Raw genomic sequence first — 21,205 nt, 5'->3', positions numbered from 1 at the left:
GGAAAAAAGCTTACATATGTAGTCAAATTTGTGTCAAAGAAAGCAGGTGAGCTGAAATGTGGGTTGCATTCATGCATATGAATTCAAACAGTGGGAGTTTGAGTGTTTTGGAGATTTTTTCGAGCAGGTCGGTTCGTCCTCCGAGCAGCAGGGGGCGCTGCTGCGCGTTAGCGCTGCGCGTCGGACACTTCCACAACTAAAACAAGAAGCGCTACTAGGCGTGCTCAAAGTACGCCAACTCAACCTTATTCAATAAGAATGCTTTTGTAAAAGTCAAACTAACGCCAATAATGCGAGCGGCTTTACTAAACAGACAGCAGTTTTAAGAGTATATTTTGCGAGGTACGTAACTCGACATTTGTTGCATCTTTATTAGCAGCAGAGCCTGCTCAGTTAGCGTTGGCTCAGTTAGCCTGCTAAGCTAAAGCCCTATAAACTGAGGTGCTAACGGTGACAGCTGGGTGAGTCAACGTAACCTGATGAATGAGACCACAGAAACTAAATTCGGGGATTATTTTTGCTCTGATATAGTTTGTCTCTGTGGTGATAGAGTTCACGATAGCCGTGATATTTAAATCATAGACATTATAACAAGTATAGTAGATAAACGGTCTATTTAAGTAGCGCACCCACTGCAAAACTGCCGCATGTGTTAGCTAGCTAAAGCTAGTCCTGCTTACTTATTAGATGCTATCAAGCCAACTATTAATTGCAGCATTAAATTAGCCCCTGTAGGCTACCCTGTGGACTATTTTCGTTCACATAAGTCTGTGTCATGATGTTAGCTAGCTGCTGCTCATGTATCTGATCTGTGCTGACAGTAAAGGATATGAATGTTGGCCGGACAGGCTAGCATGATGAAATATTGGCAGGAGTCTTGTTCACTCATGCCTACACTAGAGTCTGATAATAACAAATCTGAAGACATTTTATCACTGGTCTTTAGGTTTTGATGTGGAGTGGAAAGTTTAGGCTTTTATCCTGAATTCATTTTTTTTTTTTTTTTTACAATATCATTTACACCAACCTATATGCGCCCTGTGTTTTACATTTCTGTCCATTTATCTGTCTTTTATCTAGAACATTTTTTGATGGCTACTACTGAGATGGAATCTGGTTCTTCAGAAAGCAGATCAGACCAAGTGACGTTTGAGCCTGATTCAAAATACCCATTTAAAGTTCTTTACTGTGGAGGTACAGTATATAATGTTTTACTCCGTTTGGCTTCTTTATGAGATCTTGGTGCCTTTTTCAAAACGTGATGATGTGATTTTCTCTCTCTCTCTCTCTCTGCAGTGTGCTCTCTGCCTACTGAGGTGAGTTTAATCATCAAACAAATAGGATATTCTGTTGTGTGACCCGGTTCCCTAAAGCACTCACAAATATGCCGTTTGAGATATTTAAGCTGTTCTTTTAAGGTTTAACTAATTCTACACCGTTGTGTCTGCAGTACTGTGAGTACATGCCTGAGCCAGCCAAATGTAGGCAATGGCTTGAGAAGAACTTTCCAGATGTATTTGCCAGGATGACTGTAGGTGGTGAGTGCCATTTAAGATTTTAGCCAACAATATTTTTCTTCAGTTGTCCATGAGAATAAATAGTGTGGTAATATTGCGGTGCAGCTTATGGTTGTGTCTTCCTGGTCTTAAAGGCTGCTCTGCATTCAAGTGACACACATTTATTTTTCTCTGTCACAATTTTTTTTGTGTAAATATCTTCTGAAACCACCAAAAGTCATATTGTCACTTATTTATTGATGTATCCATAATGTCATATGTGTTTTGATCCTTAACATACAACTTTTCTCAAGTAGCTGTAAGGTTGGAAAAAATTTCTTTATTCCACATTTTCCACAAGCCCTAAAGCTGTGAAAGATTTTACTTCAAAGCAAGGAGAAAAAATAAAAATCACAAATTTGTGAATGTGTACTTTTGAGTTGTAACAGGGCTGACAGTATAAGGTTCACTACAGTGTATCCAGAGTGAGAAATTGTGTCATAATGAGGTCAAATCTTTTCAGGTCTAAAGGTCTGTAATGATGTTATTCTTAAAGCTGGAGTGCCTGACTTTTTATATATATATATATATATATATATATATATATATATATATATATATATAAACCGTTACATTCAAGCCCAACGAGTTCATACAGTGCTGATTAAGCCGATCACCGCCAGGGAAATCTCTCTGTATTTCGCAGCATATGGAGTTTTCAAATCTGGGGTCTGTGGCGACATTCCTGTGCTGGTGCACTGGTAATGATGCATTTTATGCCAACCAGCAATGATTGCTTTGGTTTTGATTTGATCCGCCATTGCTGTAAAAGAAAAAAGGTCCATCGGAGAGAATGTTTATTGTTGAGCATTGTTTATTTTATTTATTATGATTGTATAGTTTGTGTTAATATGCTTTGGCAACGTTGTATTGTATGCATTCATGCCAATAAAGTTGAAACAGTTGAACAGAGTTGACACAACTCTCTCTCTCTACATGGCTCTGGAGCAACCGTAGCGACGGAGTAGGCTACAGCAACTAGGAGTAGTTGGAGTAGGACTAGTAAGCGTCCAAGGAAAGTTTCTGATGCTTCTGATAAAAAAAGAAACTCAGCGTTTAGAGGAAGGATTACAGTCAAAAACATAAAGCGATCGATGGCGAGGACAAACGGGTTTAACCATTGGTGTAGCTTTAGCTTCTCCTCGTTGGAGAGCGCTGAGAGAAGAGACTGAGGCAGACACAGATGTTAAGTTACTGCTCTCTTTTACATTTACTCAACCTAAATAATGGATTATTTTCTTGGAACTGTGGAAATTTCTCTGTATTTTTGTAACTATATCTGAACACGAGCCTGAGGCTCACTGTAGGCATACATCATAATCACGCTCGACAGTGTTTGTGTAATTACTCTCACTGCCATTAGCGGGAGACAAAAGTTCCGCACTCCGGCTTTAAAGGGAAAAGCAAACTGTTACGGACACACACTGGTCAGCAGCTAGGCTAGCCTGTTACTAAAAACATCCAGGTATATAAATATAGTAGTCATCCAAAAGGTTGTTGCTGGATTGTTTTTAATGTCTTTCTATTTTATTTCTGTCCTACTGGCCCGGCAGCGAATGCACCCAAGCAGGAACCCGGCATTGGAGATGCTCCCCCTGCAGGCGAGGAGGAGGAGAAAAAGAAACAGAAGAGAGGTACGGTGTCAAATATAAAAATGCTTCTTTTCTTTTCATAATCAATTTTCTTACTATAGGGTATTATGGTGTTAGTTATACATTCAAATATTATTTCTAGGTGTCAAATCAAAAGAGTTTTCATGGTTAACCTGCATGGTTAGAGTTGTAATCCTTAAGATTTCAGTCCTGATAGATTTGGTGACATCAGTGGTTACTGGTGGCAACCACAGGTGTGGTTTAATACTACAGCAAACACTCCTTGTGCAGCTACTTTGTCTGAAATATAGAGGTCAGTCAAAAATAATTGCACACAGCGGGAGTAGTTTTCCACACAACAGCAGGGCACAGTAACGAGTCGGTAACCTTGCTGAGAAGGTGGAGGTGTGCAGCCTGTCGCCTGCAGCTCTTCATCTAACAGCTCACTGTGGCTGCTCCTTGTTCCATTACTCCCTGACATATTTAAAAAAAAAAAACGATCTTGTCTTGTTTTGTAGACACATCTTTGAACAATCAATGTCAACACTAACCTCTGTGACAAATAACATTGTGTTTCCTGCGACTGCTTCACAATAAAAGCTTATTTTGTCAGTTGAATGCTTTTAATGTGAAGCAGCAGTAGGAAATGTTGGATTAGCATTAGCAGTAACTTAATACAGCTCTATTACGGCTGTAGGAGAGGGAACAGTAGACAGTGGAGCTGATGATATTGAGATAAAATTTAAAAATCGTTTCCTGTGAATCCCTCGTGTGTGAAGGCAAATTGAATCTAGCACTGGAATGGCGGACCCCGCCACTAACAATGAAAACTACTATATAGAGAGGTAATTACAGAAAATATGCAGACCATAAATAGTATTCAAAACAGGGTTTGATTTAATTAAATCTGACTGCTGTCTGTATTTTAAAGATGAAGCTATATTGGTTAAATTTGTTGGTGAAACTCCCACTCTAGTTGTTGTATGATTATTAACATCAAGGCTTTAATCTGGTTTGTTTTGTTTTTCTCTTTTTCAGGTGGGAGAGGCCAGATCAAACAGAAAAAGAAGACTGTGCCTCAGAAAGTTTCGATAGCAAAAATCCCAAGAGCCAAGAAAAAATACGTCACACGTGTGTGTGGCCTGGCAACATTTGGTAAGAGTTTGATGTTTTATTATTCTCAGCGTTGCTTAATTCTTAATGCTTTATTCTCAACATAACTTCTGTGTTGACTCTTGCAGACATTGACCTTAAAGAGGCTCAGCGATTCTTTGCCCAGAAATTCTCTTGTGGTGCCTCAGTTACAGCAGAGGATGAAATAATAATTCAGGGAGATTTTACAGATGACATAATCGACGTCATACAAGAGAAGTGGCCTGAGGTAAGATGTTTGAATTTGTAGGAAAAGGTGTGTCTTTAAATGGTTCTTCTTGCCTTGTGATTTCTCTTTGTTTGTTTATTCACTTGTTTCTCTTTTGCCCTCAACTTCATTTTCACTGGATGAGGCAGAGCTGGCTTTTAATTAGTAATTTTGCGCTGAGTTGGAAGATCTCTGTACATACACAGTGGTGTTTAAAAAATGTAAGATAGTTGGCGTGAGGAGAGGAGGGATTTGCCTGGATTACTGGAATTTGTCTTTATACTTGGAACAGTATTTATAAAAAAAAAAAAAAGAGGATGATGGATCTCATGACAGTTAAAACTGAACAGGCTTGTGATAATATCCACTGAAAGAAGTTGAGCGAGATAAATACAGGTACAGCACCAGTATATTTGTGCTCAAAGCGGTTGTATTTCATGACTAAATAATACACCAGTTTGCAGCTCAGATGTATTTCAGAGTGAGGGCAGTCTTATGTAGAATGAACACAAATCAGCCTGAAGCAAAATGTAAAATATTTTAATTTTTTTTTAGCTGTAACAGTCATGGTGTATGGGTGAATGTGTATTTTATGTTTCTCACATCATATTTTGCACATGACGAAAACTGCTGCTGATATTTCTAAAAAAGCAACGAATCCTTAACTAATAAGCAACCCAAACAAAATGAATGACTTGTCGGGGGTTTTCTATATTTTTCTTATTGTCAACAAATCCCATGAAATGACCAAAACCAACAACGAGTTAGTTTGTTTCTCAATACTTCCGACTTCGACGCCCCAAGCCCATTGGTTCCTATTAAAGATGTACATTTTAAAATTGGGTCACATATGTAAAGTTTTGTTTATATAAGTAGCTCAATCATTTGCTAATACAGCTGGGGACTGTCGTATTTAGCAAATATTAATAAACAGGAGGAAATAGGGCCTTTGTTGGGGACTATTTATTTACACAGCTAATAAATTATGAAAACCTGTTCAATGTTAAACAACCTCAGTTGCTTTGTTACCATTCAAACAATGTGCTGTGAAATCACAAACTCAGCACACACATATTGAGTTCAGTCTCTCGTCTCTCTGTTGTAGGTGGATGATGACAGCATTGATGATCTGGGTGAAGTGAAGAAGTGAAGACCAAATATGCACTTTTACTGAAATGGATGTGACCTATAACAACGACAACCTGGCCAAATGTACACATTAAGTCATTTTATACCTATTTTATTTACTGTTCATAACAAAGCTGCGGACTTGGCCACTCACTTGGCATTTTTTTAGTTAATAGCTGCTTTCTCTCGTTTGCCAAAGGTGTGGTATGACGTGAATCCCTCCCAAAATGTTCTTCACTCAAGCAAACTGTAGGCTAATAAATTTCAGTCTCCATCGCCTGTACACTCACGTCTTCTTTCCAAGTTTGTTTTTTCTTTTTTTCAGTGGGTATGTGTCTATTCTTGAAAAAAACATTAAAGAAAAGGATTTCTTTTTCAGGGTTAAGATTTGTGGTAGTCACCTGCTTCATCTGAGTCACTTAAATGGCCGCAGGTTACTTGTTTTCCTCACTCAATCCCCATGAGTGAACCTATTCCCCTGCATAATAGTTTTATAATGAGGGCACACTCCCCAGACAGATAACATTTACAGTTGTTTCCATGCTCCTCTGGGTCAATACCACTTCCCTGGAGATAACACATAGTGCACAGATGTTCTCTGAACTTAGGAATTAGCATGTTTGTCTGAGAATCGTTTGCATGAGCGCAAACACGATTCCCAACCAAAGAAGTCACCTGGTCCAATATATCTATGTTGACACTGTATAGAGCAGCAGGTTGGTGTTGCGCTTCATTTACAGATTCACAGGATGAATCTCTCTCACGCAAACAAGTGCTGCGCCTTCGAGTCTCCCATCCTGGACCAGGTTTTGCCTCCAGTGCTGATCTTGGAGTTCATGTTTGGACTGATGGGGAACTTTATCGCCCTGTGGATGTTCATCTTTCACATGGACACATGGAAGCCCAATTCTGTGTACCTGACTCACCTGGCTGTTGCCGACTCCATTGTAATGTTCTGCCTACCTTTCAGGGCAGACTATTACAGGCGTGGAAAAAACTGGCTGCACGGTGATGCCATGTGTCGTATCCTGCTCTTTCTGCTGGCAGCCAACCGTGCGGCAGGGATCTTCTTCCTCACGGCCGTGGCTGTTGACCGTTATTTCAAGATTGTCCACCCGCTGAACCGGATCAACCGAATGGGCCTGGGCTACGCTCTCTGGGTCTCCCTCGGCCTCTGGGGTCTGATTTTTCTTGCTACGGGATATCTTCTTGCTGATGAGCACTTCTTCTACAATAGCAACCGTACACAGTGTGAGAGCTTCAACATCTGCATGGGCTTCAGTCCCCTCTCCACCTGGCACAATACTTTCTACATCATCCAGTTTTTCCTGCCCACTGCAATCGTCGCTTTCTGCACAATAAGAATTACGTGGCAGCTGACAGGCAGGACTGTGGACAAAAAAGGGAAAATCAAGCGGGCCGTTCAGTTTGTCTTGGCTGTGGCTTTGATCTTTATTACCTGTTTCTTTCCCAGCACTATATCACGCGTTGCTGTATGGGTCCTCAAGGTATGGTACGATGAATGCAAATACTTTGAAGAGGTCAACCTGGCATTCTACACATCAGTGTGTCTCACCTACTTCAACAGTGTCCTCAACCCTCTGGTGTATTATTTCTCGAGCCCTGCTTTCAGCGGCACCTTCGAGAAGCTCCTGAATAAACTGCTGAGAAGGAACGACGATCAGATAGATAAAAATGAGAACGACATTTCCACCATTGATGATAGAAGATTATAAAGCCAGTTGCTGTTGTATTCCCTGCTAACATTGCAATTTAACAAACTTGAAGTTGTTACATGAATGCATAATGCATGTTAAAGGCCTGGCTGTTGATTAAAATTTCTATTATCGTAGTTTAAAAACTATAATTACATGTAGAGAAGAGGTTTTGCTGTGATCGTGAACAACAAAATGACCCACCTAAAATATTAATTAGCAGCTTAGTTGGGTGTACTTGTATTGGTATAACATAACGTATAAACCCTTGTGTGTGGTTGCAGTGTTAAAGTAATAATGAGCCGTTAACAATGAGAAAAAAACTTCAGTTGCAAGCTTACCTAGTCAAACATGCACTGCAAATGCTTGTAAAGGTATAAATATGTGATGATGTTATGCGTATATTCACCTTTTCTTGGTAAGGTAGTACATATAATATGATTTTCTGCCTCCCAGTCAAATATTTACATTGCAAACAGCCAGAGGGAAGTTTAGATGACTTAAGTGCTGATGGTAAATGTCAAACTCTCAAACCATACATCCACTGGAAATTGTAAAGTTTTCTGTGACAACCTGCAGGTAATTTCAACTAGTACTGTAAAAGCAATGTATTTGTTTTTATTATTGTCTGTCTTTGGTCATTCTGTGTGCATATTTGTTTTTGCACATGTTAATTTCCAGTCTTTGTATGCTGTCACATTTTGTTTTCAATAAATAAATTAAACATCAGGATAACCAACATATAAATAACATATTGCTCTTGTGTCATTTTACTTTGTGTCTTTTTTTTCCCCTCCGACTCGAGAAATCGTAAACATTTTAATATTTCGGAGCTCGGATGTACGAGCTTGCGTTTGGTCCCCTGAAGGCAGCATTAGTTCCCAAGGTGACGTCAGACTGTACGGCTGGGGCTGGGCTGGGAAAGAAGCGCCGCTGGAAAACCCTGTAACGGTACGCTGCACCTACCCACCCGCGGCATCCCTTACTGAGCCCCAGTTCACCAAAAGAGACCAAGTAAGCTTCCACAGAAACTCTTTCCATCCCTGTCTGTTTTTATTTTGCTTTAATATCATCTCAGTAGGGAGTTAGTTGTCTTACATTAACCCCAGTTTATGCTTTCTCGCTAATCTGAAGCTAGCTAGCTTTGGCAGTTAGGTGCGCATTCCGGTAGGGACCGAGGCGCTAGCTACCTGAACACTAAACATGACCAGTTTAAAGCAAACGTAAAGCACTGGGACTTTTTTTCCCAATAACGTGTTTGATCGAAGAAACCTGGCGTTGTGCGATTAAATGTGTAGGATGTTGAGAAAAAAGTGTTCACACCTAAGTTACCAGCCCCAGAGATGCAGCAAGTAAGAATGAGACACAAACAGCGCGGGCCAGTCTCATCATCTGTGTGTCTACAGCAATGATTTGTACATTTATGGTTGATGTGTTTAACGCCGGACTGGCTGTGTAAGGCTAAAGGACAAACCCGTGGTAGTCTGAGATGCTAGCAGGGACTGGGGAGCCTCAGGATGAGATTTGACAGCTCTGGGTGTGCGTGTTGTTTTGGTCTGGCAGCACCGGCTGGGCGGAGGGAGCAGCGCTGAGCTAATGTTGCAGCTCCTCCTGTTACCTGTTACCTGGTCATTGCACGGGATTAGTCTGAAACATACACGTTTTCTTCTTTGCTGCCATTAACTGTGAAGTACCAAAAATATGCAGTAAGATAAATCAAGTCAGTCCTCCTCATTATCATCAAAATAAAACGTGCTTTTATTGGATGGAAGTCTGTGAAGATACCAGCCACAACACTAGTTTTTAGACACCATGGACGGGTTAACCTGCCAGGGGCCCCAGGGGCCCCCGGGGCAAAAATGAGCTGTGGGCCCCAGTTGTTAACATTACATTTAAGTGACAAAACTAAGTATCTGTTTTTCTGACAAATAAAATACTCTGCAATCCTTGAAACCCCCCCCGAGAAGCTCGTTTTAACAACACCTGTCTCTGTTCAGAGATGGTAGCTGGAAATGACATTTGTCCGTGCTCAATTTGTACGACGTGAACCAAGATTAAAATGTTACAGTATCAGTTATATTATTTCCCTTTTATTGCAGTTACTTTCGTACAAAAATAACACAACAAAACGAGCAAGGAGATGTGTCATTTCCAGCTACCTGGGTTAAAAAACCCCAGCTGCAAACAGGTTTAAAAATCCAAATAGGTAGAAGAAGTCGTTGAGGATTTTGGAAATACTTTCAGAACAGCAGTAAGTGTTGTTAAACAACCTCCTGGGTTTTTCAAATATTTCCAGGTATTTATTTTTCATAAAAACAGATTGTTAGCTCTGTGAATGTAGAGGCACAAACTGGGACTATAGGCGACTTTTGCTCCCCTGTGATAATTTGGTTAAACACAAATCGATTTAGAAACATGTACCAAGACAGGAAGACAAGACAGGCAATAAAAGCAGGACCCACCTTACCGCCCTTATAATTTCACTTGATGTGGTTTAATACTGCATATTCCCAAACGAATCTGCAATAAATCAAATTACCACTAACCGACAGACACACATTTAACACGGGGCGTTTGGAAGGAGCAGAGCTTCTCCTGGTTGGTAATCCAACCTTGGGAGAGACAAGTAAGTGTTTTCAGTGAGTACCTGTGACACTGCGTAGACAAAGTTTACACATCTATGCTGTATCTTAAAGGGAAACTTCACCAATTTTATAAATCTTGGGGAGTACTACTGCGTATGTGAAAAAAGTTGTATAGAGCCTTTTGTTGCTTTAGGCACAACATGACGACGTGTCATTTGGGGCTGAAGACTACAAATCTGAAAAAGAAAACAATCTGGGGATGTGGAGTTAGAAAGAAGTGAGCTCACCAAACCTCTGTAGCCCGGCTGCTCATCTCTGCTTGAAGCTGGTGGCTCAGAGCTACATTAGCCGCTACTAGCATTATACACCCGAATCTCCGACTAAACTGTCGGCAGCGTTATGGGTAATGTAGGCGCCGGGTTTTTGACAGGGAAGAAGAATGCATGAAATAAAAAAAGACAATATTTCTGGTTCTGCTGCATCGATTTGAATCCTTTTTTAAAACTGTCCATCATGAGTCCGACACTGTCGTAGAAGTGCAATGATAAATCGGTGGAGGGTGAAATGTTGAAACACAGCATTTACTGTGTGAAACATAATGTCTGTCTTGACCTAGTTGCACTCCGAGTGAATCATCTGCTTTATGAATAAACTGGCAGTGTGGTCAGGCTGCTGCCCAACACCTACAAAACCTGCAGAAAAAAAAACCCTGATCTTCCAGAGAAAGGAACGACTTTAGTGTCTGAGGTGGAAAACCAGCATCACTTTATTTGGTAAGTGCCATAAAGGCAAAGGCATTCGTCTGTATGGCACAAGAGTGGAGACTTACATGACACAAGGTCAGCTGGACATCACATTTATTACATGGGTGATAATAAATAGCTTGGTAATAAACAGTGGGTTGCGACATACAGTAGGAGGTGTTGAGAGCGTCATTAAACCAGGGTTTAATGTTTGGAGGCCTCGCTGAGTCGTGTAGCAACTCTCACAGGGATGCTGTTGTAGTTATGGGTGGAGTACAGTGCCTATAAAAAGTATTGCCCTAACTTGAAAGTTTTTATATTTTATTGTTTCGATTAGTTGGTCGACAGAAAAAGAATCCATAACTGTTTTCATAATTGTTTAATCGTTGACGTAATTTTAAATTCACTGGTATCAGCTTCTCTGTTTTATATCATTGTAAATTGAATATCTTAAGGTCAAAGGTCTCTTACAGGACTCGAACCAGAGACATTGTGGTTCATGGTCGCCATCTTAACCCCTGGACTTAGGGGGTGCTCCTATCGGCAACTATTTCGATAATTGATTAATTGTTTAAATAATTCTTCGAGCAAAAATGGCAAACATTCGCAGGTTCCAGCATTTGTAATGTGAAGATTTCCTACTTCTCTTTGTCTCATATAACAGTAAATTTTGGACTGTAGGTTGGACAAAATGAGCAATCTGAAGGTGTCACTTTGGGCTTTGGGAAGTTGTGATGGGCATTTTTCACTATTGTCTAACATTTTATAGACCAAACGATTAACTAATTAATTGGGAAAATAATCAGTAGATTAATCGATAATGAATATAATCGTTAGTTGCAGCCCTAATGAAGATAATCCTGCAGACACTTGCTTGAAAAGTGAACCATCGCATTCGAGAGTCGGCTACTAAACGTTTACCTTTCTAACGTCCATGTTTTTTTATAGAAGGTTTTTGAGTTTCTGCTTGTCAGTACACAACCGCAGTTCCCTGCTTACAACTACGTTACCAAGCATGAATAAGATTCTGTGACAAAAAATGATCGACTGCGATGAGTTTCAAGTCTCTGCAAGTGGTCGGCAGCAATACATGACTGAACTATGGTTCCAGTGTCTGTTTGTTTTTTATACCAGCTTGTATCACTCCAACATCCCCGTCATGTTCCCACAGCTGTGATATTTGTGTACTATTCCACCAAAATGTCGTTTTGTATTTTGATTGATTCAGGTTGACGGGTTTTTTTTGTTTGTTTTCCAGCTCCCTTCCATCACATTGGGACTTTATGGGGTGGTGGGGAAGGCCTAGTCCCCCACCTTGATCAGGCCAGACACCCCACAGGTCCCCCCTAGCCATGGACAAACAAGGAGCCATGAGTGCACCAGGCAAGGTCAGCGGGATCAAACCCCCCAGTAAAATAGTCCGTCCATCTGGGGTGCCATCAAAGACGTCTCCATCCTCTGGTAAGAAATTATTGAAATAATTTACTAAATAATAAATCGGAGGAAGTATTAGTGGAGGATGTGATGAGTATTTTAGTTTCCATAATGTATGAATGTAATGAGTCACACTTATACTAGTATTAGCTGGCTGATCTGCTCACATACATGCAGACAGAAGCAGAAATTAACAATTAAAATGACCCTATAAGCAAAGGGAATCTCATGCAGCTTTGAAGGCAGGATGGTATGTTGTGCTGTTTGCACTGCGTAACCATTTAGGCCGTTCTAAACCACAGCAGGGTGTCAATCTGATTACGACGTCCACCCTTTAATCAGCAAGCAGCTGTTCTGTTGAAGTGTACTTCAGAGAGACATGGACCTTATCCTCAGACTTCCATCTGACTTTCTGCTTAGAGGGATTAAAAGAGAATCACAAAAATTTGCATTTTATAGAGATTAAAAACTCTTGATCATTCTTCAGCTAATTGTATTATCATAGCTCACCAGTATTTATGTACAGAAAGTCATTACTGCTGTGAAAAAAGAGGCCATGTTGGTAATTGCCCAGGTTTGAGCTGGATATCAGTTCTCAGTACTTTTTGAGTAACAACCAAAATGTACCTGCAGCACTCAGTATTGAAAACTGTCAAGTATTGAAAGTTTGGATCTAACGCTTGGTGACATTTTTAATCTTGTTTACTTATTCTTTGATCTTAAATAATAATTTTGCTGATTTAAACTGTATTTTTCATTTTTCATACTCATCAAATAGCTTCTGTACGGCTGTTTTGTGAAGACAAAATTAAATGCTGATGCATTTGAGAAGTTTAGCTTATTTGGGTTATCAACAGGTATAAAATCATTTTGTAGAAACATATGTTGGTATTCCTCAAAGTAAGGTATCGAACCATCACGTCACACAACCACACAACTTTTCTAATGATTCAAACAACCAAATTCACATTATTTTCTTCTAGAGCTGAAATGATTAGTCAATTAATCAATTGGTTGATCGACAGAAAATTAATCCGCAACTACTCTGATAATAAAGTCATTTTTTTAAAGCAAAGTTGGCAAAAATTAATTGCTTCCAGCTTCTCAAATGTGAATGTTTTCTGGTTTTCGCAGTCTTTTATGACAGTAAACTGAATGTCTTTGGGTTTTGGACTGTTGGTTGGATAAAATAAGACATTTGAAGGCGTCACTATGTGCGCTGGAAACCTGTGATGGGGATTTTTCATCAAATAATCATTAGATGAACTTAAACCTATGATTTATGTATAGTATTTCACTAAGATTTCTTATATGGTTGCTGTTGTTGTTTTAAATTTGGATTGGGCAACAACCAAAAACTGACATGACAACGAAAAAAGGATTGTTTTGCACGGCACTGCACTGGTATCAAAACATTTAGAACGATACTCGGTCCTAGCACTGGTTATAGATAATAATAATATAATAACTTTATTTGTATACCACTTTTCTTAACATAATTACAAACAGAGACAGTAACAAAATTATACAGTCAGTGAAAAGTAAAAACCGATAAAATGACATAAAATCTTAAATAATATAGTCCAGGAGATGTAAATCGTACAAGTCAGTTAAAAGCCAGTTTAAAGTGGTGTCGTTTTAGCTGGCGTTTAAAAGAAAAGACAGAAGTAGTTGTGCGGATTTTGAACAGTATTTCATCCCACAGTTTCGGTGCCATGAGGTTAATAAAGCATAATTGTGACTGCAGGTACTCCAAAGCCAGTTCCTCCAGAGAAGCCCCCTGGCAGTGTGACCTCCCCAACCCAGGAGGGAAGTGCGGACTTCCAGATCGGAGAGAGGGTCTGGGTCAATGGCAACAAGCCTGGCTTCGTGCAGTTTATCGGGGGCACACAGTTTGCTCCCGGGCAGTGGGCGGGGATTGTGCTGGATGAGCCTATCGGGAAGAACGACGGGTCTGTGGCAGGGGTCCGGTACTTCCAGTGTGAGGATGGGAGGGGGATATTCACGCGGCCTTCAAAACTGACCAAGACTGCACTGCCAGAGAAGGAGGCAAACGGGGGGCAGGCCAGTCCGGCACCAGGAGCCTCTGCAACAAGCGAGACTGCCCCTGTTGGCACTACCTCAACTGGTAACATCTAGAAAATTAATCAGTGATACTTCTCTGCTTGTTTTGTTACGTCACATCAGAATCGTAAAAAACGTTTTTCTTTGTTCAGCTCAGGGCACCGGCATAAAGGCAAGTGCTGCACTTAACCGAATGCTAACATCCAGCGAGTCGGTGTCTAACCTCTCAGACACAGAATCCATGAAGAAGAACAGGAGGGAGCTGAGGCTGGGAGACCGTGTGCTGGTAAGAAGCACGGGGTTTGAACCCGCCATAACATTATATTATCTTACAGTCATTTTCTTCTCAACAATGGGCCTTATGCAAGAACATTTTTTGTTTTCTAATCCTAAACCTCCTTTTACTTTTCCCCCCGTGATGTTTACTTGTACAAGTGTTCCAAGTCAGATTCAGCAAACTCTCTCAACTTGATGAATGCCACCTGTTCATGACTACGTGCACGTTCGTGAGAGTTGATCATTAGCATAATCAACGCCCCCAATTTGGTGTATACGGTTACCTGTTCTGCTCCACTTGTGGGCAAGTTTCAGTCACAAAATGGTCACCCAAGAGTAGTTCGAAGAATTTGACACTTCAGAGATGAAGTGTCAAAGTGATGTTGGACATTGTCAATAGTCATTATGGGACCCGAAAATATTACTATAGCTGCCAATTATGTGTCATCAGAGCAGCGGCGTACTGCGGCAGAAATAAAGAGGGAATGCTTTGACATGAAGCCAAAAAAAGTCTTGCCAAAGCTGGAGTTATGTTTCTCTGGGCTGCATGGAAGCGAATGCACACGGATGTGATTCAGACATGTTCACAACTGTGGCTTAGTGGTAGAGCGGGTCGTCCACCAATTGGAAGGTCGGCAGTTTGATCCCGGCTTCCCCCAGATGTCTTGGGCAAGACACTGAACCCGAAATTGAATGATTGATGAGCAGTTCTGCATTAATGTGGGTGAATGAGATATGTAGTTGAAGCGCTTTGAGTAGTCAGAAAGACTAGAAAGGTGCTATATAAGTACAGTATATATATTCACGTGTGTTTTTTTTATATACTTGTACGGTTTGGGGGTATAACGCATGTGTCCACTAGGAAGCAGTGTCACATTAAGGAAACCACTAGGTCAGTGAGACAAACATGAAAGAATTTGCATTTATTAGCGTAAATGGACAATGGCAAGATGGGCAACGATATTAAATGCCTTGAAGAGGAGTTTAGTTTCCTCTGCTCTGATGGAAGATCACTTGTGGCAGTACTGTGCTGTAATCTGAAAAAAAAAAAATTCTGGAAAAAGTCAGGATGTGGGATTAACCAATCAGCTTCCTTGACGCGCAGTCCACACTATGTGTTGTTGAGATTTGGGAGGTGTGTGCGTCACCTCCTCTGTGACCTACAGTTACCCTTAACACCCTTCTCTGCATAGGTTCACAAAGTTTACGTGTTTCTCCGCAGAAGCATAATTAGAGTTTTAGATGGGAGGCGGTCGAAGGGACGCGACAGTCATGGAGTTGGACGAGAGAAAACATTCCTGTTTCGCTGTCAGGTGTAATAATGGAGGACGTTCACCTGGACAGAGACTTGCATAAAGATCCTGAAGCAGCTGTTGGAGTCTGATCATTTTCGTAACTACAGAATTGTACAAATGCTCATAAAAAACAAGAACATCACAGTAAAATGGCAAGCCATGATGCACATCGTAGTAGTCTGGTGAACAGAATATTGATTTTACATTATTTATTATAGTTTTACATTTTTATTTATTTTATTTCGATAATATATTCAAACTCCCAATTCATGCAGATTAAGGTTTTATAATTCTTAAGTCAAACACATGTTTTTCCCCTGAATATCTGTAGTACTATGTCCATGTAGTCTGTAGTATTTTGTTCGTACCAAATAGAAAATTTTACATACGAGAAAACTGGTGAATGCGACAAGGAATCTGTGAATATGAATGGTTCTTGAATGAGGCTTATTGTTTCTACTCATTTTATTTGTTAACAAAATGCATTTTAAAGACAGAAGACAAAATCTCTAATAATGTACAATGTGGAGATGCCAACAACTTTATTTGGTATAAAATCTGAGGAATAGAATTTGCTCTGTTAACATACTAATAATGCACCAACTGAACTGCATTTCTTAAGTTTTTCCAAACTCTACTCCAGTTAATTGAAGTATTAATAGGTAGTATATGCTTACTCCAAACTATCCGAAGTATCCCAGCAATATTTTCTTTTACCGGTACATTTTGAGATTGGTAAAATACAGTAATTGATGTATTTGATGAGTGGGTAATTCAATCTGCCGTGGGACACCATATGCACAGAGTGTAAGACCTTAATTGTAAATGGAGAAAAAAAAAGAATACGGTAAATCAAAATGATTATTATTTTCTCTTTTTGTGTGTAGGTTGGTGGTACCAAAGCAGGAGTAGTGCGGTTTCTGGGAGAGACAGACTTTGCCAAAGGAGACTGGTGTGGAGTGGAATTAGACGAACCACTTGGCAAGAATGATGGAGCTGTAGCAGGGACCAGGTAAACACCATTGACAAAGGACGAATGTATAACATCTGCTTTAACACAATCATACAGTAACCTATAAAGAAAATGTTCCTAAACCTCCTGTTAGCGGGTCTGCTGAGGTTTCAGTTGTGTGGTGTTTTCCTCTCAGATACTTTCAGTGCATGCCCAGGTACGGTTTGTTTGCTCCGGTCCACAAGGTGACACGTATTGGCTTCCCCTGCACCACACCTACCAAAGCCAAGAGCTCACGGAGGAGGTCCACCCTCAAGAGGAGCCCGAGTGCCTCCTCCATCAGCTCGCTCAGCTCCGCCACCTCCTCCATCAGCGGCAAACCCAGCCGAGCAGGACTGGTAAGACTCACACTGTGCTATTATCCAACACTACGGTGCTCTATGTTTACTGGTCATGCAACCCATGCCCAAACCTTACTGTGAGTTGAAGCTGAAGTTGTATAGGTTGAAAACTCATCTTCAAGTTTTGAGTATTTGGGTTATTTCTTGAACAGAATTTTAATTTTCTGTCAAACATGAAGTGACTTTTTCCCCAAAAGTTCTTAAACCAACACTTTTGTCCAGCAGTCAAATCCGCCGACCCTTCATGACTGATTGTTGGACAACATGACACATTGCAGTCTCCTAGAAATTACATTTATATACTGCTGATTTGCAACAGCAAATACGTTTTTAAAATGAAATACTATCTGAAAGTCACAAAATGTTCAAACAGAACGTATCTGTAAAACCTTCAATGACATTCAAGTGCAGTATTTCATTTGTTTTCCTATAATAGCTGCTCTTAGCAATACAGTATCTGCTTGTAGCAACTATTGCATGATTTAAACATGCATGAACTTTTTTTAGCAATGCCTTTAGGGACGGCAACGCAGTCTGTCAGTCAAATCTCACCAACTATTGGATGGATTGCCTTGAAATTTTGTACAAACATTCATGTTCCCCAGAGGATGAATGACTTTGCTGATCCCCTGACTTTTTATCTAGCGCCACCAGCAGGTCAAAGTTTTCACTAATCCTGTGACATACCTCAACATCTACTAGATGGATTTGCACAAAATTTTGTACAGACATTCATGGTTCCCAGACAGTGTAACTAATGACTTTGGAGATCCCCTGATGTTTCCTCTAGCGCCACCGTGAGGTTGACATTTGTGGTTTTGAGTGAAATGTCTCAACAACTATTTGATGGATTGCCATGAAATTTGGTACAGACATTCATGTCCCCCTGAGGATGAATTTTAATAACTTTGGTGGTCAAAACTTTAAGTTGTCCAGTACTTCGGTTTATGAACAAATACCTGCGGGACTCGGGAACCCCAGTCTGGTGTCAAAATCAATCGCCCACCATGCACCCGACCTCCTTCCTACGACTTGTGCGTGATACAAAAACATAAAAATATGTTACCACTGAACTGAATACAGGTAGCAAGTATGTTTCCCTCGAAATGTATTAGGCAAAACAAATTAGTAGTATATACATGTAATTCCTAAGAGACAGGGTTGCACACTGGGGCCTCATTGTGTTTGTGGTTGTGCATCAGTGTATCTAAGTAAAGTAGTGTGACTAAATATGGAGAGTAACTCATGTTAAATCAGATTTAGTTGTGTTTCTGGCACATAACCTCATTGTGTTATTTTATATTTTGCCTCCCTCAGACCTTAGGGACCTCTGGCACAGTTTAAACACTGGTTGTAAATCGATCTGCAAAACAACATACAAAATGTTAAATGTGAATGTATCTGCCACTGTATCTTTCCAGCTGACAGAGACGTCCGCTCGGTACGCTCGTAAGATTTCTGGCACCACGGCGCTGCAGGAGGCTCTGAAGGAGAAGCAGCAGCACATCGAACAGCTACTAGCAGAGAGAGACCTGGAGAGATGTGAGGTTGCAAAGGCAACCAGCCATGCAGGAGAGGTGCAGCAGGAGCTGACTCTGCTGAGAAAAGGGCGGGATCAGGTCAGATGCACACATGGATGTTATCTGCAGTCGAACAAGAACGCAGGGAAAAGCTGTTATGAAGTACTTGTAATTTCATATTTTCATCCATGACTTTTTATGTTTGTTCAACACAACTCAATCAGGAAAAACTGCTTAAATCTGAATACTGGACTTAAATTTGTAAATTGGCTAGGAAACAACTCCAATGCGATGGTCATGTTGCTGTGTGTCTGCAGGATTTCTGATTCAGCTGTTCTCTTCAACTTTTTAAGAACATAATACGTCAGGTCTTGTGTTTGTGTGAGTTTGCTTTGGAGTTTTTCTTCTCACTGGTGGTCAAAAATTACTTAATGCACCTTTTAAAGAACTTTTTTTGTCTAGTTTTGGACTGCACAAATATATCTATAACTAACAATCAAATCTTAGGCTTAAATCTTACTTGTGTAACTGAGGCAATGATAGTACAGCTACTGCTACTGATGTCTTAATCTAATTAGATTTGATATTTATATGTTATATTGTAATAGTATTATGAATTTAATTTTAATGCAAAGGACAAACTGAAAAGTCTGCACACTGGGACTTGTGCAGAAAATATTTAATGCACGGACATTTCGGGTCGAGTCCTTCCTCAGTGTGCTAATTGTTAAGCCATGGTCTGACAATTAGCAATTAAATGACGCATTAAAGTCTTTAACAAAAAAAAAATCTTTTTGTTCAAAATTATTGAACAAATAATTATAGAACATTACGTTCAACATTAATTTCTATTTGAATCAAGAAACACATTGTAAACAGAGCTATACCTCTCAGAGTATGTCCCAGAAATGTTCAAATGTCTCATTAACCTAACTTAAATATATAGTTAGGGGCCCTTTGCTGACCAATTTAATAAATATAGAGACTTAAAATAAATTCCAACAACATTTTAAAGATAACGTCATCAATAGGAAGGGGGGAAAGTGTGGTCTAAACTTTGGTGAGTGGAGCTTAGTGTTGCCGTGACCAACATCTAATTTTAGGTGTGCATTCACCAAGTCAACTCATGCTGAGTGTTGTTCATTGTGTGTTTTATAGTATGCAGTGGAGATGGAAGCAAAGTTGGATCAGCTGCGTTCGCTGGTGGAGGCAGCAGATCGAGACAAAGTGGAGCTGCTCAACCAGCTGGAGGAGGAGAAGAGGTGGGTGGTCTGACTTCAACGGCACATGATACTGTTTATGGATACCAGTAGTCAAAATGTTTTTATGTATCACTGTCTAATATTTACTGTAGAGATACTCTTAAAGGAAATTTTATTAATGTCCCTATTTGACAGAAAAGTGGAAGATCTGCAGTTTCGTGTGGAAGAGGCATGCATCACCAAAGGAGACCTGGAGGTAACTTGTTATATAATCTAGTTCTCAATTAAACATATTCTCTGACTCACTCAAGCTATAAATCTCCAGTCAGACTGATGCTTAATTTATTAATTTAAGCGTGAATTATTGACAAACTTGGTGGATAGTTGATTCATTTATTTTACATTACCAAACCCACTTAGTTCTTAATAAAACTAGTCAAAATAATGTCAACCTCAAGCCCTCCTGTGTACGAGTTTCTAATAAACACCTGAGTTTGATCTTTTATTTGCTCTGTTCATATTTTGTTAAAGAGTAACTAAACCCCCAAACCACTTTTTCCAGCTGAAAACCAATGTATATGGGTATTTAGTAGTCATTTTTTCCTGCTTGAAAACGGACCGTCGCTCAGCGCTACATAACATCACACGTTTTGTTGCTCTGATTGGTTGTAGGTCTATGCAATTGCGCCCCTCCCAGCGCTGCCCGTGTTCATACTTTTTTCACGTTCTAGAGACATTTTTTGAATTTCCAAGGTAGAGGCGCTTCAGCCAAAACTTTGGGGTTTAATTACTCTTTAAGTACCACATTAAGTGACTTCAAAATGCTACAAAATTGGCCACTAACTTGCATTACTGCTTTGCATTTTCCTCTAAAAAATAAGAGCTGATGATTAAATCAATCATTCTATCAGAGGTTTTTCCTTTTCCTGCCCTCTTTGAATCATTCATTTGCTTTTTTGTTCAGACACGTCTTTCTTCCTGCTCCTTTTATTTATTCATTCATGCTTAATTCACGTATCCTTCCTCTCAGATTTTGCAGCACTTCCATTACCATCCTCTCGTCATCCTTTCATCCACATGCCTGTTCTTGAAAGCTGTTTTTGTTCTGCCTCGCCCTAAGTCTTCTTATATGCTTTCATCTTCCTCTCTTGTCTGCATCTTCTTCACTCTTCAGAGGAATTAGTGCCTGAATTCGTCTTCTTCATGTACTAGAATACAAGCAAACAAGTGCCAATAGAAGAGAAATAATAATGCTAATAATAATAAGTATTTAAGAGTCAGAATGAGATGATTGAAATAACTAACTCCTGATATTCCTCAGAGCAGAATGAGCGAATAACAATCTTTTCCTTTGTTCACAACCAACTGATGTGATTGAAATG

General features: G+C 40.0%; 3 protein-coding genes across 8 annotated transcripts in view; all 3 read left to right on the top strand.

The window, feature by feature from the left end:
• The first annotated feature begins 160 nt into the window (after positions 1 to 160).
• Positions 161 to 5,919, top strand: denr (density-regulated protein). Of its 4 annotated transcripts, none has more exons than XM_044173253.1 (8): positions 161 to 342; positions 1,081 to 1,194; positions 1,297 to 1,316; positions 1,451 to 1,538; positions 3,110 to 3,190; positions 4,187 to 4,303; positions 4,390 to 4,529; positions 5,614 to 5,919. In XM_044173253.1, the coding sequence occupies exons 2-8, from the start codon at positions 1,092 to 1,094 to the stop codon at positions 5,656 to 5,658; spliced, it is 594 nt and encodes a 197-aa protein (XP_044029188.1). In that variant the 5' UTR covers positions 161 to 342; positions 1,081 to 1,091; the 3' UTR covers positions 5,659 to 5,919. The 4 variants fall into 4 exon arrangements, with proteins under 4 accessions (XP_044029188.1, XP_044029186.1, XP_044029185.1 ...); XM_044173251.1 differs by having other exon boundaries at positions 163 to 461; positions 3,101 to 3,190; XM_044173250.1 differs by having other exon boundaries at positions 164 to 342; positions 3,101 to 3,190.
• A 466-nt stretch (positions 5,920 to 6,385) lies between these two features.
• Positions 6,386 to 8,103, top strand: LOC122865180 (hydroxycarboxylic acid receptor 3-like). Its single transcript, XM_044173248.1, has one exon. The coding sequence runs from the start codon at positions 6,386 to 6,388 to the stop codon at positions 7,370 to 7,372; it is 987 nt and encodes a 328-aa protein (XP_044029183.1). The 3' UTR covers positions 7,373 to 8,103.
• A 119-nt stretch (positions 8,104 to 8,222) lies between these two features.
• clip1b (CAP-GLY domain containing linker protein 1b) overlaps positions 8,223 to 21,205 on the top strand; it is a 47,396-nt gene continuing 34,413 nt past the window's right edge. For 2 of the 3 annotated variants that reach the window (XM_044173246.1, XM_044173244.1), the window contains exons 1-9: positions 8,223 to 8,365; positions 11,938 to 12,140; positions 13,861 to 14,241; positions 14,330 to 14,463; positions 16,636 to 16,760; positions 16,897 to 17,098; positions 18,523 to 18,783; positions 19,780 to 19,883; positions 20,019 to 20,079. In XM_044173246.1, coding sequence (XP_044029181.1) covers positions 12,032 to 12,140; positions 13,861 to 14,241; positions 14,330 to 14,463; positions 16,636 to 16,760; positions 16,897 to 17,098; positions 18,523 to 18,783; positions 19,780 to 19,883; positions 20,019 to 20,079 — 1,377 coding nt within the window. In that variant the 5' untranslated portion in view covers positions 8,223 to 8,365; positions 11,938 to 12,031. The remainder of the gene's footprint in view (positions 8,366 to 11,937; positions 12,141 to 13,860; positions 14,242 to 14,329; positions 14,464 to 16,635; positions 16,761 to 16,896; positions 17,099 to 18,522; positions 18,784 to 19,779; positions 19,884 to 20,018; positions 20,080 to 21,205) is intronic. The other variant, XM_044173245.1, reaches the window with a different exon arrangement.

Source organism: Siniperca chuatsi, linkage group LG18 (assembly GCF_020085105.1).
Source record: "Siniperca chuatsi isolate FFG_IHB_CAS linkage group LG18, ASM2008510v1, whole genome shotgun sequence".
In the NCBI taxonomy this organism is placed as follows: Eukaryota; Metazoa; Chordata; class Actinopteri; order Centrarchiformes; family Sinipercidae; genus Siniperca; species Siniperca chuatsi.
Note: the sequence above shows the minus strand (reverse complement) of the source record. Positions and strands in the feature narration are given on the sequence as shown.

What these genes read in the sequence shown, in the direction of transcription:
- denr (XM_044173251.1), top strand. Translation starts at nt 1,092, where the DNA reads ATGGCTACTACTGAGATGGAATCTGGTTCTTCAGAAAGCAGATCAGAC. An exon ending in TGTGCTCTCTGCCTACTGAG is followed by an intron (nt 1,317 to 1,450) that starts GTGAGTTTAATC and finishes TTGTGTCTGCAG; the next exon opens with TACTGTGAGTACATGCCTGA. An exon ending in GAAAAAGAAACAGAAGAGAG is followed by an intron (nt 3,191 to 4,186) that starts GTACGGTGTCAA and finishes TCTCTTTTTCAG; the next exon opens with GTGGGAGAGGCCAGATCAAA.
- LOC122865180 (XM_044173248.1), top strand. Translation starts at nt 6,386, where the DNA reads ATGAATCTCTCTCACGCAAACAAGTGCTGCGCCTTCGAGTCTCCCATC.